Here is a 17,477-nt window from a genome sequence, read left to right as displayed (position 1 = left end):
TGGGGGTACTGAAGCTCGAAAAAGTTAACCATGCCTAGTCAATTCCCTTCTTTAATCCATAGGAGAGCAAATGCCACTCTCTGTGGGACCCCCAGCTAACTTCAGCAACTTGGCATAAACAGGATTGAACCATGTTTGTATGACTTACCCTGGACTCAAACATAGTAGTGCTTTTATTGGGTAAGCACATAATAAATATAATATAGAGATCAAACGGGAAATTATAATAATGTGCCACACAGTGTATATGAGTAACTTATCCATGTGGTATTCACTATTACCATTCTGCTTGAGCACAAATCATTGACTAGAAAGGCTGTTTTATTGAGTTTATTGCATATCATTATCTGAAGAATTTGAGCACATTTTGTATTACATGTAATTCATGTATTATTCAAAACAGTTAAATGTTACAAAATAACACATAATACAATTTTCTTTTTACAAAATGATATCAAGCATAGTACAATGCAGCTTCACCACATGATGCTGAATTCCCATAAGTAATTGAAAATTAAACAGATATGCTAAAGAAGTTAGGATATGGACACAATTGCAATTAAAGTAAATATGTAAAAAGATTACTGCTATTATCAATGTAACTGTTGTAAAAAAAAAAAAAAAATCAATAATACAGTTATTAAGTACAAAAACTGTACTTTCACCACAGTATTTTCAACAGACATACCTCAGATCCACATAACCAGGTTTAGGGAAACTGACATAGAGCAACAAGTGACTGTTCTACTAAGAAGATGTTGTTTGATATGCATGCCTGTTGCAAATTTCATTACTGGTTGATATTCAAGAGTCCTCAGATATTGTCCAACTTTTTTTTGTTGAACCTCAATGAAACATCTCCTTGTTGATCCACATGAGACTGCGTGTCTCGCTGGGTTTACATTCGTACTCAATGCTGCTGGAGCTGTTCCCCCACTGACAGTGATCCCTCTTGTGGTAGTTGTAGTATTTAACTTGCTAAACGGACTCAAAATTGCCAACCTCATTGAACTGTGAAAAGAAATAAACCATTATCTTGTAACACAATGACAAGACTCCTGTCTGCTTGAAAGGTGTTGTAAAACCCAGGACTGGATGTAGGGACAGTGAGAGTTTCAACCAAGCTACTGTTAACATTTATAGTGAGAACGTTTATCACCATAATCAAGCCAGATCTATGGCTCTATTTTAAAACAACTAAATTCTCAATTTGAAGGGACTGGATTTCAGTCATACTTATATAGTTCAGAAAACAGAATTAAAACCAAGTTTAAATAGGTTATGTCTGGAATCTCAGATTTATTTCAGATTTATGCTGCTTATGAGAAAGGACCTTTTATAACATTCATTGACACTGAGCATCTTTTATTTGGTCATTCTTCATTAATATAATATGGAAACAGCATGTCAAACAATCACTTACTTACCACATAAATATACACAGACCAGCATGATCCAAAATGACAGTATAATGAAAACAAATGTAATTTGTTCCACACAAGCCAGGTGTCATATCTCAGCACTGGTTTTATAGCCACCCTGTCCTTTAATTTATACAGAATATAATGCTGTACAACTCCATCTGAGGGAACTGATAGTGTTATTTAAAAAAAAAAAAAACCTTATTCCATAGCCATAGAGGTACTAGAATTCATGTAAATTACACAGTAGAGAGCATAATATAATACATTGTTTTTGTAAAGTTATTAAGTGACAATGCTAACATTTTTTCATTTTTTGATTTGTGTAGGAGTTATTACATACACTTATGTAATTGAATGTCATTTTAGTTTGATGCTTTTGTGGTTACATGCAAGATAGCTAGGTGAATTAAATCAGCAGTTAATGACAGACTGGGTTTTGAACAGTGTGCCTAAAGCAACTTTTATTATATAAACGAAATCCACTGAGCCTGATGTATGATAATCAATGGTGATTTGAATGGCATAATGAGAATTGTATAGATATGCCTTTTGGTCGAAAGTAAGTACATAAGTCCAGCATGATTTCTATGAATAAACATTATATTCAGATCAGTCATAAAATAAAACAAACAGAAACGTATTGTTCCAATACTGCTTTGTAACTGCAGTGGGTCTGCAGCACGTCTTAGGAGGATTTCGATGACCCTGTCAATAGTTTTTTTGTACACCATAGTATTTTTTGTATACAGTATTGTTTTCTATGTTTGATAATGAATAATGCATTTTAATTTGAGACCAAAAAACAATTAATGACTCAATTATGAGTAACTCCAACAACAGCCTTAAAGAGATGCTTGGTATGGATAGCTTAACTGATGTATTCTACTTGTTTCTTTTTCAGTCATCACATCCTGGTGTCTTTTGAAAATGCAGAAGCCTAAAGCACCCCTGTGGCCTCATGGTATAGAATCCCCTTGCCAATTGGATGTGGTTCTATACATATAAGTAAAAATGTATGAGATACGTACATATGTAAAGACATATGTATAGACATCCCATTATATTCCCAGCTTCTGATACTCCCAATAAAATATGTGCATATAAATATATTATAATATATATCATCACAACTGGATAAGGGTTTCTATAGAAAGAGGTTTGGTGGATACTGCATCCCCAGTGCTTTCTAGAATTTTGCTAAAGAAGCCAACAGCCTAGAACACTTTCAGGTACAGGACTGGCAAAGTATTTCGGCTTGAGGCCTGATGTAGTGTTTGGTACTGGCCTAGAACAAGCTATGGGGCACACTAATAAAAAGTGGGCTGTGGTGAAGCTCTATGTGCACAGACAACAGTAAATTCACTCATTCATAAGCATTGTGTCACTTAGTGCTGTTTACACTCACAGGGACAGACTCACAAAGTTATTTACTCCAAAATTTAATTATCGCAATTTTGTTCTGAAAAAACAAAAACAAAAAAACAAGTACAATTCTAACATGAATAAGGAACAACTTATGACTACTTTAAAGCCCCTATGAGTGTTTTATTTGTGGTTTGTTGCCCTTATTAACCCAGGCATGCTAATGATAGTTTGGTGTAAATAACTCTAAGAATCTATGTCTAGTTAGTGATATAGTTTATGTGTTATTGTGTTTTCCATAGCTTGGTATGTGTCAGTATCAGAATTATACCAGAAATGAGTTAAAGCTTTGTGAATAGGGCCCTGTATATCTCTTTCACTATAACCCAGTAACTTCTTTGCTTTCACTGCTGCTCTGCATTGGGCCCATGTTTTTTTATTTTTTATTTATAGCTACCAAATAATTTTCCTGTAAGTAGAATTATTTTAGCGTCTTCACGGCGCACAAACTTTGTTTTGTTTGCGCTGAGATGCTTTAAGGGCTATTCTGGTTTCTTTCATAATAATATTCAAAGATTACATGAATATAATTTTAAATTACATTTATAAGATGATGGATGGCTTGAAGGCAATTACAAGCTAGTAAAATGTACACATGCTCATATATCGTTAGACTGGAAGGTTTAGCAATTTACAGTCATCTGTTCTAATTATATATATCATATATATATATCTATATATATATATATATATATATATATATATATATATATATATATATATATATATATACTGACGGAAAAAATGTGCGTCGATAAAAATGATTGGCATATGCTAACAGATAACCCTATACTGTTGACGACAGTAATATACTGTACTCTGCGTAAGTAACTCAGTTTTGGTACTTTTTTATTGCTGAAGTCAGCAAATATGAAGAAAAATGACGGTCCTCCAGTTTATTGATGTACGATCCGCAGGAGGAGGATGTAATACTCACCTTAATTAAACAACATTAAGAGTTTAGTTGAGTTTTTTGAATGTGGGATATATAATATATATATATATATATATATATATATATATATATATATATATATATATATATTATATATATATATATGTGTGTGTGTGTGTACTGTTTTATCTACACTGTATAGCTGTCTAACTATACTCTTAATTGGATTATGTGCTGCCACAAATGCTTTGCTTAAACTGAAAACGCTCTCAATGAGGTGTGGGTCATCATGGGCACTGATTTGACACAAAGGGTCCTGCTCTCTTCATCTTTGTATTGTGTTATATACAGAGCCACTTGCTACAGTGAGATGCAGTTTGTATATAAGGTATTTCAAAACAAATGCCAGTGAATGTATTTGCATAGCACATTAATCAAATCCTATGCACCATAAATTAAAAACATTTTTTCCATGTATTCTCCTTATTAACACCCATTCATTTAAATAATGATTTTGATATACTGGCATGTTTTCAAGACTGACCCTTCTCAATCATTACATTAAAAGGAACTAAATATTAATTTGTAAAGACACCATAACCTCTAACACTTGACTCCCTTCAGGTAGTAGACTAATATTCTTCAATGCTGTGCATGATTACAGACTGTTAAAGGGGGCTATAACTATACAGGTATACACTGTACAACCCCTGTCCTGTTTACAATGAAACAAGACTTTTTCTTTAACTAATATCTCTGACATACATTGTTTAGAGTTATCAGTTTCATACAAAAATAGATCCCCAAGTATACTGTGCAAATGCACATGTGTAACCACCACAGCAACTGTTTAATAATCACAACATCAAACACATAACCCTTAAACCCTATCTCTTAAATCCATATTTGCTGCATTGGCTTTTTTTTAGGGGCTCTTGGACCCTACTAAATCTGTTCCCTGCTGGCCATGGAATTCCATTACCTGTATATTCACTTGCACAGGCTGCCTATCCCCACTTTTGGTATGGGTCATTCCTTCAGCGTCATAGATTCCAGTGTAAGTGACAACTTGAGGGTCTTTAGATGTCTGCTCCAAGGGGAAGTTCACTCCACCTATACCCATTGATCTGCAAGACACATAGAATCATTCAGTTAATATTATTGTGCAGTACAAAATCACTTTGTCAGTAGACACAGTTAAACTAAAACAAATGATAATTTATTCCTATGTAAGGGCATGTATTCTTTTTCAAACGCTTTTTTTATTTATTTATTTATTTATTTATTTATTTATTTATTTAAAGGTTAACATTTGTCAGCTAAGACTAAAAAAAATAGGCAATTTCTGATGACAATATTGTATATAAAGCACAGCTTCTTTGAAATGAATGGTGGCGGGTGTACTGCACTGTCTAGACGGAGGATTTGGCATTGCAAGCAATGATCACTCGTAATCCGTCTGCACCTTCTGTCATTTTCTGCCCTTGTTAGAGAAACCATCAGTAGTGCATTTTATTTTAAATACATATTAGGTAAAAAGGCATGATTTATAGGGCTGTTCTACATATTGTACATACAGTCATACATACTGTATTTTGCTATTGATCGGCTTATTTCTACTGAAGTTGCGACTTTAAAAATAAAAAAGCCAGTAATTAATCAACCGCAAATGGCGACTATTGTACTTTGTTCAGAAACAATTTGTTAAAAAATAAACGGTAAAACATATAGCCCACCAAGTAGCACATCAAAATAATACAGTAGGATTTAACCTAGATGTTACTCATTAATAAATAATGAAAAGGTAAAAGAAAAGCAACAATAACACATAGTGTAACACACAGTATCCTATTTATTTCTGTTTCTGTTTTTTTTTTTTTTTTTTTTTTTTTTTTTTTTAAGGTTAACCTTTGTATTACAGTGTGCTGTAATTGGCCTGGCTCACAACCACTTCGATTTGTACTTGTGAGATCCTGTGGCAGAGCAAAGCTCTGCCCTTTAAATTGGCAGAGATGGGGTTAACTTCCCCTACCTGCCTGGGTTTATTATGTTCAGGTGGCTGGGGTTGATTAGTTGATTAGGTTGATTAACGATCAATCAGCGCCCAGCCACCTGATATAAAAGGAGGCCTCTGCTTCTCATTTGGAGAGAGGGAGCTGAGGAAGCAGGTTGGTGTTTGTTTTGTGGTTTTTGAATTTTCTAAATCCAGTGAAGGCATTGCCCAGCCTGGAAACTTTATTTTTGTGAGTTTTGTTTTTGCTTTATTTGTGTTTGAGTATCTGTTATTTTGCCCTTGTGCACTTTATTTTTGTGTTATTTATAATAAAATAGTTATTTTTTTGAACTGCAGTCTGTCTCTGGGCCTCTATCCACTCGCCAGCCTGCCACATTTGGTGTCAGAAGTGGGATAGCGCCACCTAGAGGCTCAGAGCAGTATTTATTTATTTATTTTTTTTTTTGAAAAAAAAAAAAATGGGAAAGAAGAGCAGACAGTGGAAAAGGCAGGAAAAGCAGCAGCTGAAGAAATGTAAGCTGCTGCAGCCACCGCTGGAGGACCCGGCCAGCCTCTTCCCCTGGTGTTCCTGGTGTGGGAAGGAGGACCATCGTTGGCGGTCCTGCCCAGACGTGCCACCGGCAAACTGGTGTGGCCGGTGTGAGGAGGACGGCCACAACTGGGCAGGATGCCCCTACAACCAGGCCCAGGAAGAGGTGCCGTGTTCACCCCGGGCATCAGGGGCCACCCCACTACCTCCAGCACCACCACCTTCACCACCGTCCCAGGAGATCTGGGACTGGTTGATGCACCCTGAGGCAGACCTCGTCCACGATCTCCCCATAGTTATCAACACGCTGTGGCGTCGAGATGGGGAGAGGTGGGAACAGTGGGAGGAACAACACCACCCGGCCTCCTTCCCAGAGGTTGCCCTCATGGTGGTTAATTACCTGGCGGTAGACATGGGAGATCCACCGGTCACTCCAATAAAGAGAGGTGAGCCGCCTTCCCGAGAGCCAGAGAGGGGTGAGCCGCCTTCCCGGGAGCCAGAGAGGGGCGAGGAGCTGCCGTCGCTCCCAGAGCCAGAGAGGGGCGAGGAGCTGCCGTCGCTCCCAGAGCCAGAGAGGGGTGAGGAGCCGCCGTCGCTCCCAGAGCCAGAGAGGGGTGAGGAGCCGCCGTCGTCCCCCAGAGCCAGAGAGGGGTGAGGAGCCGCCGTCGTCCCCAGAGCCAGAGAGGGGTGAGGAGCCGCCGTCGCTCCCAGAGCCAGAGAGGGAGGAGGATCTGCTGTCGCTCCCAGAGCCAGAGAGGGAGGAGGAGCTGCCGTCGCTCCCAGAGCCAGAGAGGGAGTGAGGAGCTGCCGTCGCTCCCAGAGCCAGAGAGGGAGGAGGATCTGCTGTCGCTCCCAGAGCCAGAGAGGGAGGAGGAGCTGCCGTCGCTCCCAGAGCCAGAGAGGGAGGAGGATCTGCCGTCGCTCCCAGAGCCAGAGAGGGAGGAGGATCTGCCGTCGCTCCCAGAGCCAGAGAGGGAGGAGGAGCCTCCGTCGCTCCCAGAGCCAGAGAGGGAGGAGGATCTGCTGTCGCTCCCAGAGCCAGAGAGGGAGGAGGAGCCGCCGTCGCTCCCAGAGCCAGAGAGGGAGGAGGATCTGCCGTCGCTCCCAGAGCCAGAGAGGGAGGAGGATCTGCCGTCGCTCCCAGAGCCAGAGAGGGAGGAGGATCTGCCGCCGTCCCAGCTCCCAGAGCCAGAGAGGGAGGAGGATCTGCCGTCGCTCCCAGAGCCAGAGAGGGAGGAGGATCTGCCGTCGCTCCCAGAGCCAGAGAGGGGTGAGGAGCTGCCGTCGCTCCCAGAGCCAGAGAGGGAGGAGGATCTGCTGTCGCTCCCAGAGCCAGAGAGGGAGGAGGAGCTGCCGTCGCTCCCAGAGCCAGAGAGGGAGGAGAGGATCTGCCGTCGCTCCCAGAGCCAGAGAGGGGTGAGGAGCTGCCGTCGCTCCCAGAGCCAGAGAGGGAGGAGGATCTGCCGTCGCTCCCAGAGCCAGAGAGGGAGGAGGAGCTGCCGTCGCTCCCAGAGCCAGAGAGGGGTGAGGAGCTGCCGTCGCTCCCAGAGCCAGAGAGGGAGGAGGATCTGCCGTCGCTCCCAGAGCCAGAGAGGGAGGAGGATCTGCCGTCGCTCCCAGAGCCAGAGAGGGAGGAGGAGCCGCCGCCGCTCTCAGAGCCCGAGAGGGAGGAGCCGCCGCCGCTCTCAGAGCCCGAGAGGGAGGAGCCACCGTCGCCGCTCTCAGAGCCCGAGAGGGAGGAGCCACCGCCGCCGCTCTCAGAGCCCGAGAGGGAGGAGCCACCGTCGCCGCTCTCAGAGCCCGAGAGGGAGGAGCCACCGCCGCCGCTCTCAGAGCCCGAGAGGGAGGAGCCGCCGCCGCCGCTCTCAGAGCCCGAGAGGGAGGAGCCACCGCCGCCGCTCTCAGAGCAGAGGGAGCCGGGCCGCCGCCTCCGCCACCAGCCACCAGGGAGCCGGGCCGCCGCCTCCGCCACCAGAGGGAGCCGGGCCGCCGCCTCCGCCACCAGAGGGAGCCGGGCCGCCGCCTCCGCCACCAGAGGGAGCCGGGCCTCGCCGCCTCCGCCACCAGAGGGAGCCGGGCCGCCGTCGCCGCCTCCGCCACCAGAGGGAGCCGGGCCGCCGTCGCCGCCTCCGCCACCAGAGGGAGCCGGGCCGCCGTCGCCGCCTCCGCCACCAGAGGGAGCCGGGCCGCCGTCGCCGCCTCCGCCACCAGAGGGAGCCGGGCCGCCGTCGCCGCCTCCGCCACCAGAGGGAGCCGGGCCGCCGTCGCCGCCTCCGCCACCAGAGGGAGCCGGGCCGCCGTCGCCGCCTCCGCCACCAGAGGGAGCCGGGCCGCCGTCGCCGCCTCCGCCACCAGAGGGAGCCGGGCCGCCGTCGCCGCCTCTCCCCACCAGAGGGACCCGGGCCGCCGTCGCCGTGCTACCTTGGAGATTCGGGGCCCCCTCAACCAAAGAAGGCTTGGGGGCTCCGACATCAACCCCGCCCACCACCACCCACCATAACAGCCCACCCAAGGGACATAATTGGACTCTTGGGGGGAGGGGGGTGGGGAGGGTGGGGGGAAGGGGGGAGTTGGCCGATTGCGGCCAGTGTACGTTGTACATGGGGGGAGGTGTGTGGCAGAGCAAAGCTCTGCCCTTTAAATTGGCAGGGATGGGGTTAACTTCCCCTACCTGCCTGGGTTTATTATGTTCAGGTGGCTGGGGTTGATTAGTTGATTAGGTTGATTAACGATCAATCAGCGCCCAGCCACCTGATATAAAAGGAGGCCTCTGCTTCTCATTTGGAGAGAGGGAGCTGAGGAAGCAGGTTGGTGTTTGTTTTGTGGTTTTTGAATTTTCTAAATCCAGTGAAGGCATTGCCCAGCCTGGAAACTTTATTTTTGTGAGTTTTGTTTTTGCTTTATTTGTGTTTGAGTATCTGTTATTTTGCCCTTGTACACTTTATTTTTGTTTATTTATAATAAAATAGTTATTTTTTTGAACTGCAGTCTGTCTCTGGGCCTCTATCCACTCGCCAGCCTGCCACAGATCCCGTTAGCAATTTTATCGTCCTGTTCTGACCGAATCTCTGCCCGTCTACTTTGAAAAACACCGGGCCGTTATTGGGTTGTATTTTCAGAGAAACTGCAATTTTTATTAATTGAGTAATGTCCCCCATTGTTATTTAAGGTAGGCCTATTGGATGGGTTTGATCTGGCTCCCTTGCTTAAAGAGATACTGTGACGTGGTCCCCATGGGACAAAAACGTAGAAACACATATAAATCCAAGTCAAATTTTAACCAGATTGACACATAATCCTTCACCAGTTGCAGACATACTCGACTTTAGCAGCTCACGACTGCTCTACGTTCCCTGTCATAAAACTATAACATTAAGCAGAGAACAATGTGTTATGAAGTAACTTGCTCCACCCAGCTTCTTACAACTTGCATTTTAAACTTGTTTCACAATGACCTTCTGAAATTTAAATCAACGCTTCTGTAATTAGCCTCCAATTGTATGGTTTACAGTATATAGTTATTATATATTGTTTTTATACATGAGATTATATCACAGTTTACTGAAATGTATGAGTGTTAATGTGCAAATACTTTACATATTATATACATGTATATATATTTATACATATATATACATATATCTATATATATATAGATATATATATATATATATATATATATATATATTATATTGGGTCTCTAGAGATCCTAGGTCGCAAGACTGAATATTGCATTACAATGTCAAGATGTCTTTAACACTGTAATTAATAATGGGACAGCCTTAATCAACCATTGATCATATGGTTATACTTATAGTATTGGTATACTACCCAACATAACAGATTGATAGGTATATATAAATATATGTTATATATATTATTCGTATATCAATGGATGAAGACTGAATAGGAGTACATAATTCTTTTTCTTAGAATATAAATAGATGTTCAACATTTTGATTTAATTGTAAACCCCATATCATTGACAGTATAGTAAACATGTTATAATGAATTCCTCCTTAGGTGTCATTAAGTTTTTTCAAAACAATTTTGACGATGCAGTTCCACTGCTACAAAGGATTATGCGAACAGGTATCAATTTATTATTGAATTATCCCCTTGCCAATAAATGTCACTGGTAGTTGGGTTGCAAGGCACCCACACGTCTGCCATTGAGGTTGAAGAATAAGTCATGTACCATCCGACGTACATTAATTGATTGTCCGCCCCCCGATACAACATTTTTATTGGTGCGTTCTAAGACCATTTAAACTCATTAGTTAGTTTATTTCCACTGGATATATACAGGTAAAGAAATAGACCAACAGAAACTAAATATAAAAAAAAGATCTACTGCACTCTTAAAGAATCATAAAATCATTTGAACATTTGCTATACTGTTAAATAATAAACAATAGTTTGGAGTAACCATTATCCATAAAGGGTTTTTTTTTTTTTTTTTTTTTGCTGTAACATATGTAGCAGGTACTGAATATTTATATATTTTTTTCTAATAATCTTTATATTACAATTTAACAGAATTGAAATCTAAAATGTAGTTTTTCATTTTTTGTGCCCCTTCATAAAATTGACTTGTTATTCAATCATCTTAATAATTTTGCTACCAAGTTCCTATTTTGCTGGTGGAGTTAGAGTAGCACACTACAATAGCAAATCTCAATTAGGCAAAATTGAAAGTGGTTAAGACTCTGGACTCCTAGCTGGAGGGTCGAGGGACACTGCTGTTGTGCCCATGAACAAGCAAGATACTTTACCGAGATTGCTCCAGTAAAAACCCAACTGTATAAATGGGTAATTGTATGTAAATATAACGTGATATCTTGTAACAATTGTAAGTCGCCCTCGATAAGAGCGTCTGCTAAAAAATATAATAATACAGAATGTTTAGCCAACTTTGCAGTAAACCGTAGCTATATTTGTGTCTTACGCATTAGTTATGTCCCGACAAATTTAGTAAAAAGAAAACGAACTGACGAATCAACAAATTTGCCAGTAATGTAAGTACCTACATTTAATTTTATTGACTTATGCAGCTGAGATGAACTGTATGTTATGCTCAACTCATGCCGAGTGCCCACGCACAGAAGCAGAGGAGTAAGGGTCAATGTTGGGGCCAGCTAGGTGGAGCGGGCCGTCTGGTGAGTAACAGAAGCCAGCTGAGCCCAAACGTTCCCTCCCACCCATGTAAATAATGTATTTATGTAAATAAGCTCCAAATAGACAGGTGGGTGTGGGGCAGTGGAGCATCAGGAATAAAAACCTCCTGATATTACAGATCAAGGCTCCTGTAAAGCCATAGGGGTCAGAGTGTTGCTGCTGCCGTAGCATTTGTCTGTCTGAGTCCAGTAAAACAAAATAAAATAGGCTTCAATTAAAATTAGTCATCAATTTAAAAAGCTTGTTGAACTCTTCAACAATATTTTTGTAGTTTTAATTTGTTCTTGGGATCAGTCTCCCAAATATCCCAGCACTGATCAAAATTGTACAGATGGAACAGCAAACTACATCATGAAGGCCGTCTGGACGAAACGTTGCACTTTGTTTTTTTACTTAGTTTTTTCTGATAAAGAATGCGGGTTAAAATCTGATCTGCAGCTTGCTGTTTTGGTGTTGCGCTTCCATATATAACATTTGTAAAACCGGTATTGCCGTTTTGTTTTTCATTTATGTTCAGCCAGTGTTTCTCCATAAATGACAGTGTGTGTGTGCAGTACCTTTGGGATATTCAATGCCAAAAATAAAATACAATACAAAATAAGCAGCCCACAGCCAGTTGCATCAATATCTGCAGAATCCATCACAATTGTTAGGCCATCCATTTTTACTGCAACTTTTTCTGCTTCTAGTGGATTTAGATTTTTGCATTCTAGAAACTGAATTGTAGAAAGTGTTTCGGGCTCTTATACAAAAAAATACAATAAATTTGTTATTAATTTACAAACCAATACAATGTGTATTTCAAATCAGATGATGCACGACATGTTTTGACAGCTAGGTTTCAGCACTTCCACTAACAATGTTCTTAACTGTTTGTCATAGTGAATAACAACAATCTGTAACGCTTAATAAAGGTAGTATTGGTAAATCTAAAACCAGAGTCCCCCTCCCATCATTTCCCTCATCCTACATCAAAACTACTTAACAATGTTCAGGTAACTAAATACAAAAACCAGGGGGGTGAACTTAAGAGATGATACCAGAAACTAGTTAGCACCTAAAATCTTATGGTCAGAAACCTTTTATGAGCTACCATTGGCATGACATTGAGCTTTGTTTAATAATATTGAATTGTTTCACTTTGATTATCTAAACCTGTTTGGAAATAGAATAATATATTTAGGTTAAACCACACCAAATACCCTAGCTCATCTATACAGAAATGCAGATTTCCATTCTCCTTGAACAAAACAACACACAAAAACTCACGGTTTTCTTATAACACAGTACCCCTTCATCGGTCCTTTCATAACCATACAAAGGAATCGATTGCTTTGCCACATCCCTTCATATACCCGCAAGGGCCTTTCACACCAGATATTACTGAGCATTATACACATGATCAAAAAAAATGCAACTATATATATATATATATATATATATATATATATATATATATATATATATATATATATATATATATATATGAGCTGTTGTATTTTCCATTACAAAATGTAAAATAATTGGATACTGTAGAGCAGCATTTCCAAAGTGGTAGTCAGGACAGACTTGGAACTCCTGTTTTAGCAAAGATGTATTTTAATTTGACAATATGGCATCTGGTAGTCCACTACATTAAAGACATCTTAGATTGCAATCCGTGCTTTTAGACTTGAGCTACGTAACCACACTGGTAATGTGATACGAAAAGCTGGCCCTAAAGGCCTGCCCTGGTCTCGTATTGCAAGTCCTGGGCCACATTGAAACGGTGGCCTAAATCTGGGCCGGCCCTGGGCTGCCTCTTCTTTTTTGGAGCGTTCACATATGACAAAAAGGACCTCAAATCACAAGTGTGAATGGGGTTTATCTTGCACTTCCTGGGTCACTTTGGAATACATTCAGTAATTGAGGGACATGGTGTTGAGTTCCCCGAGTTCCGCCCTTTTTCATGTCCTCATATTGATGTCTAATGTGTCTCTGAGCCATACAACTGAATACTGATCATGTGTAAACACACAGGCTTCTACAGGTTAAACTATATATGTATGTGGTGTCAGGTGCTTTTAATGTATATATTAATGTAGAACGAGATCTCCTTGGAAGAGATTTAATTATATTGCTTGTCCCTTGGTTTCACTCGACACGTTACTAACCCTACTCATGTTAGACATACTCTAGATTTAGTTATCTCTCGTGGTCTAAAATTTCAGAATTTTGCCATCATTGATCTTACGGTTTCAGATCACTCTGCCATTATTTTTGAAGTATTAATATGCAGTTCTATAAAACTCCTAGCTCCATGCATTAAATCTCAATCTCTCAATTCATCAACTACTGACAAGTTCTTGGAAGCATTGTCCGCATCATCTTTAATTCAGTCAGGATCGGTTGAAGAGCTGGTGTAAAATTAGAACGATATTCTAACAAGCACCTTGCATACTATTGCACCTTACAAAATGAAGAAAGTGGGTATAAAAAGATTCTCCCCAAGGTTTAACGTATGAACAAATGCATAACTAGAACGTAGATGGAGAGGTACTAGACTTCAGGCCCATTATTTAATTTGTAAAGATAATATTTTGAAACATAGGGATGCACTATCCTCAGCAAGATGGGCGTAGTATTCAAATCTCATTGAAATAAACAAGAATAATAAGTCAAACAATCCTCCAGTCTGTCCAATCAAACACTCTATCATCGGTAAGTTGTAATGACTTCATGAATCATTTTAACAAACAAGTTACTGACATTAGGAATCAAATATTCAACAGCGTACCAAATTTAGATGTGTCATCAAACTATGCTGCTGTTAACTTCAGTCGCATTACACAGATCCAAATTTTTGAGCCTTTGTCTTTGATTAGTCATATGGATCTGGCTAATATAGTTAAGAAGATGAAATCCACTACATGTGCATTAGAATTTTAACCAGGACTAAGAGACGAGATCACATTAGTCCCGTGCTAGCATCTCTGCATTGGCTTCCAGTTCAATTCAGGATAGATTTTAAGGTGTTGCTTTTAACTTTTAAGGCATTAAATGGCCTTGCACAATTGTATTGAAATGATCTTTTAATACCATGTATTCCTAGATACCCACTCAGATCATGATAAAAAATACAGGTGGTAGAGCATTCAAAACTCTGGAATGATCTGCCTAGCTCTGTAAAGGAAGCATCAAGTGTCATTACTTTTAAACCAAGATTAAAAACACACTTTTATAATGTAGCATTTTTATGCTAAAATGATGTTCCTTTTATTCTCTGCCTTGATTTACATTTTTTTAATTGCTTTTCTTCCATTCTTTTATTCATATTTGTCAATATTTTATTCATGTGAAGCGCTTTGCTGCCATTTTTATTGTGAAAGGCACTATATTAAAAATAATTATTATTATTATTATTATTATTATTATTATTATTATTATTATTATTATTATTATTATGACCACAAGTGACTAATTTATAATGTGGGGTGGTAAATAAATTATAATTGTTGTGCAGGTGTGTGTACCTTTGGGTAAATTGTTATAATTATTTAAGATATTGATTAATGTATATGTGTGCATATTGGTTATCTTTTTGTTTGTTTTGCAAATTAATAATTGAGCATAATCAGTCATGTACCTTTCCCAGGATTCAGACTTTAATTGCTACAGGTGCGTGCCATTCTGCATCAATTGACAGACTGCTATAAAACCAGAACCAAAAATACAGAGTCGTTGAGTTGGGCAGGAATGAAAAGAACAAGAACAAGAACAAGAACAAGAATGAGAACGAGAACAGAACGTGCAGAAAGCCGATCATGTTTTTTGGACTCCAGCAAGGGGATTGCAGGAGTAAACAACGCAGACACTGAGCAGAAAAGAAACATGAAAACTATTCAGAAGTGGATAAAGAATCGCTTGAGAAACAGGGGAAGTACCATTTTTGTCACTGTTAGACAATGAATACTAAACTTTTGGCAAACTTTAGTAAAAGAAGGAAAAGGATTGTTCTTGTTTCATGGAATCAGAAACGTATCACTGCTGCAGTAAATTAAAACATTGCTTATAACATCTAATGAATACATTTTGAGTGCTGTGGAAGTAATTAGAAAGTGCAAAATATCTGGGGAAACAGCAAAGATATCACAAGAAGGATTACAATCATTGGACACTGGTTTTGTGTGCAATTCTGATACCTGCTTTTGAAATTTTCCTTTGGATAGGGTCCTTGCTCAGCCCCCCCTAAGGGCAGAGGAGGACCGACGAGGATTAGTGGCTCTATTTCCAGGGTCACTGGGACCGCCAGTGTACAAATAAAATAGGATTACAAATTGCAGCATGGGATGCAAGGTTTGGATTGTGGTCATTTTCTGAACCCAACTGGATTAACTGAACTTAGTTCTGGACATTTCAAAGACTACTGATGCTACAGAGGCTCGGGTTCAGGTCTGATGCATTGTTATGTCTGACTATACAGTATATATAATTTGTGGTGCATGTAGTTAGGCAGGGATACATTTAGTTAGCAGGTAAAATTATAATAATTTGAAGGTAAAATAATACATGCTAATACACAAGTGGCATTAAAATATATATGTATGATCTCTATAGGAAAGATTTTGAGTTAGATATAAGATTTGTGTTTTTATCAAAAAAAAACACCTTATTTTATTCACAATAAAATAATAATAAAAAAACAACAAAGAAACATGAAAATACTGATGCAATGGGCTGGACCTGATTGAGAAATTGTTACATTACATACAACTGGTGGGAGTCAAAATACAAGTTAAGATTTGTCCAGCATGGCTCGAGTCATTGGATGGATTTGGTTTATTGTTCATCATACTAATGTTAATGTCATTGTGGGGTTGAGTCATTCATTTTATATATTGCAACCTTGTTTTAGAAACTGAACTCATAGGATTCCAGTAACTTCTTATACCTTATTTGACAAATATATATTTGTTTCTCAATGTCTTCAAAGAATGTCTTATGGGTAGGGCTATGTGGCCTGTTTGTATTGTATTTGTTTGATTAAATGCTTTCTTATTCTAATAGCCCTGCCATATGTGAATGGGTGTATGCATGTGATACACTTGAAAAACAAGTAAGTACTTACCTCCTTTTTTTGTTCTTTCTCACCGTATTCAAATAACTATTACTAAAATGATTTTAGTATCATCACTTAACTTTTGTTAAATAAACATCTTTATTGTGAAGTTAGAATTTTCATTAATTCCTCTGAGTATAATATTCCACTAAAATGTGTAAGTCTAACTATTTAATTCCTGCTGTTCTTCCCAATTTGAAATGCCCAATTCATACATTGCCTCACTGATGCAACACACTTTCTGATCTGGAGCTGAAGATCAACAGAAGACATGAATCCTTGAGGCCCAGAATGGTAAGGCTGGCATCATCTGATGCCTGTAAGTAGAGCAAAAAAAAAAGTATGGCACTCAACTACATTAGTTAAATTTACTGATTTGTTTTATTTAAAAATGTCAGGTTGGAAATATATAATGCTCATGTCTTTGTGTTGACTTTGATAGACTAGATTGCAGTAGCCATTGCTGTTCCATATTGCTTTTTCTGTACTGAACAAAAGACAGTTCCAGCAGTATAATTTTACATAATTACCTTTCACAAGTTGAATGTTGGAAGTGGCGAGTATATCCCTTTCCTTCCTGTGTCTTTTCAGGAATTTGTGGTGTATACCTCCCTTTTTTAATTTCTGTTTTTTTGACCCCACTTATGATTGGAGTGAAGAGGAGAAAATGCAGATTTTCTCTTGGTAGATTTTATTTGATATAAAAAAATAATAATTCAGCATGATGAAATTGTAAAAAAAAATATATTCTGCGATCAACTCTTTAGTTGATTAATCGGTCCTTCACAGTCTTTGGTGCTAGAGTGTTTTCTACTGAGAAGCATCTTACACAAGTATTATTATTGTTATTATTATTATTATTATTATTATTATTATTATTATTATGGGGTGGCTGCAGTTATGGAAATGCTTAGGGT

At 39.8% G+C, this 17,477-nt stretch overlaps 1 protein-coding gene across 1 annotated transcript; it reads right to left on the bottom strand.

Annotated features, from left to right (window-relative positions):
• Positions 1 to 324: 324 nt before the first annotated feature.
• On the bottom strand, positions 325 to 9,761 carry LOC121316425 (CB1 cannabinoid receptor-interacting protein 1-like). The gene is made up of 3 exons (XM_041251496.1): positions 9,266 to 9,761; positions 4,724 to 4,885; positions 325 to 1,011 (listed from the first exon to the last, which is right to left on the bottom strand). Exons 1-3 carry the CDS (start codon positions 9,440 to 9,442, stop codon positions 979 to 981), a joined length of 372 nt encoding a protein of 123 aa, XP_041107430.1. The 5' UTR covers positions 9,443 to 9,761; the 3' UTR covers positions 325 to 978.
• Between the last annotated feature and the right edge of the window lie 7,716 nt (positions 9,762 to 17,477).

Source organism: Polyodon spathula, chromosome 5, assembly GCF_017654505.1.
Source record: "Polyodon spathula isolate WHYD16114869_AA chromosome 5, ASM1765450v1, whole genome shotgun sequence".
Classification (NCBI taxonomy): domain Eukaryota; kingdom Metazoa; phylum Chordata; class Actinopteri; order Acipenseriformes; family Polyodontidae; genus Polyodon; species Polyodon spathula.
This window is presented reverse-complemented; position numbering and strand designations above follow the sequence as displayed.

Excerpts from the sequence above, each read along its gene's own strand:
- LOC121316425 (XM_041251496.1), bottom strand. The coding sequence starts at position 9,442 with ATGGGGGACATTACTCAATTAATAAAAATTGCAGTTTCTCTGAAAATA. Across the intron at positions 4,886-9,265 it reads GCCCAGAGACAGACTGCAGT|TTCTATGTGTCTTGCAGATC; the intron begins TCAAAAAAATAA and ends TTAACTGAATGA. Across the intron at positions 1,012-4,723 it reads CTGTGCAAGTGAATATACAG|TTCAATGAGGTTGGCAATTT; the intron begins GTAATGGAATTC and ends TTCTTTTCACAG.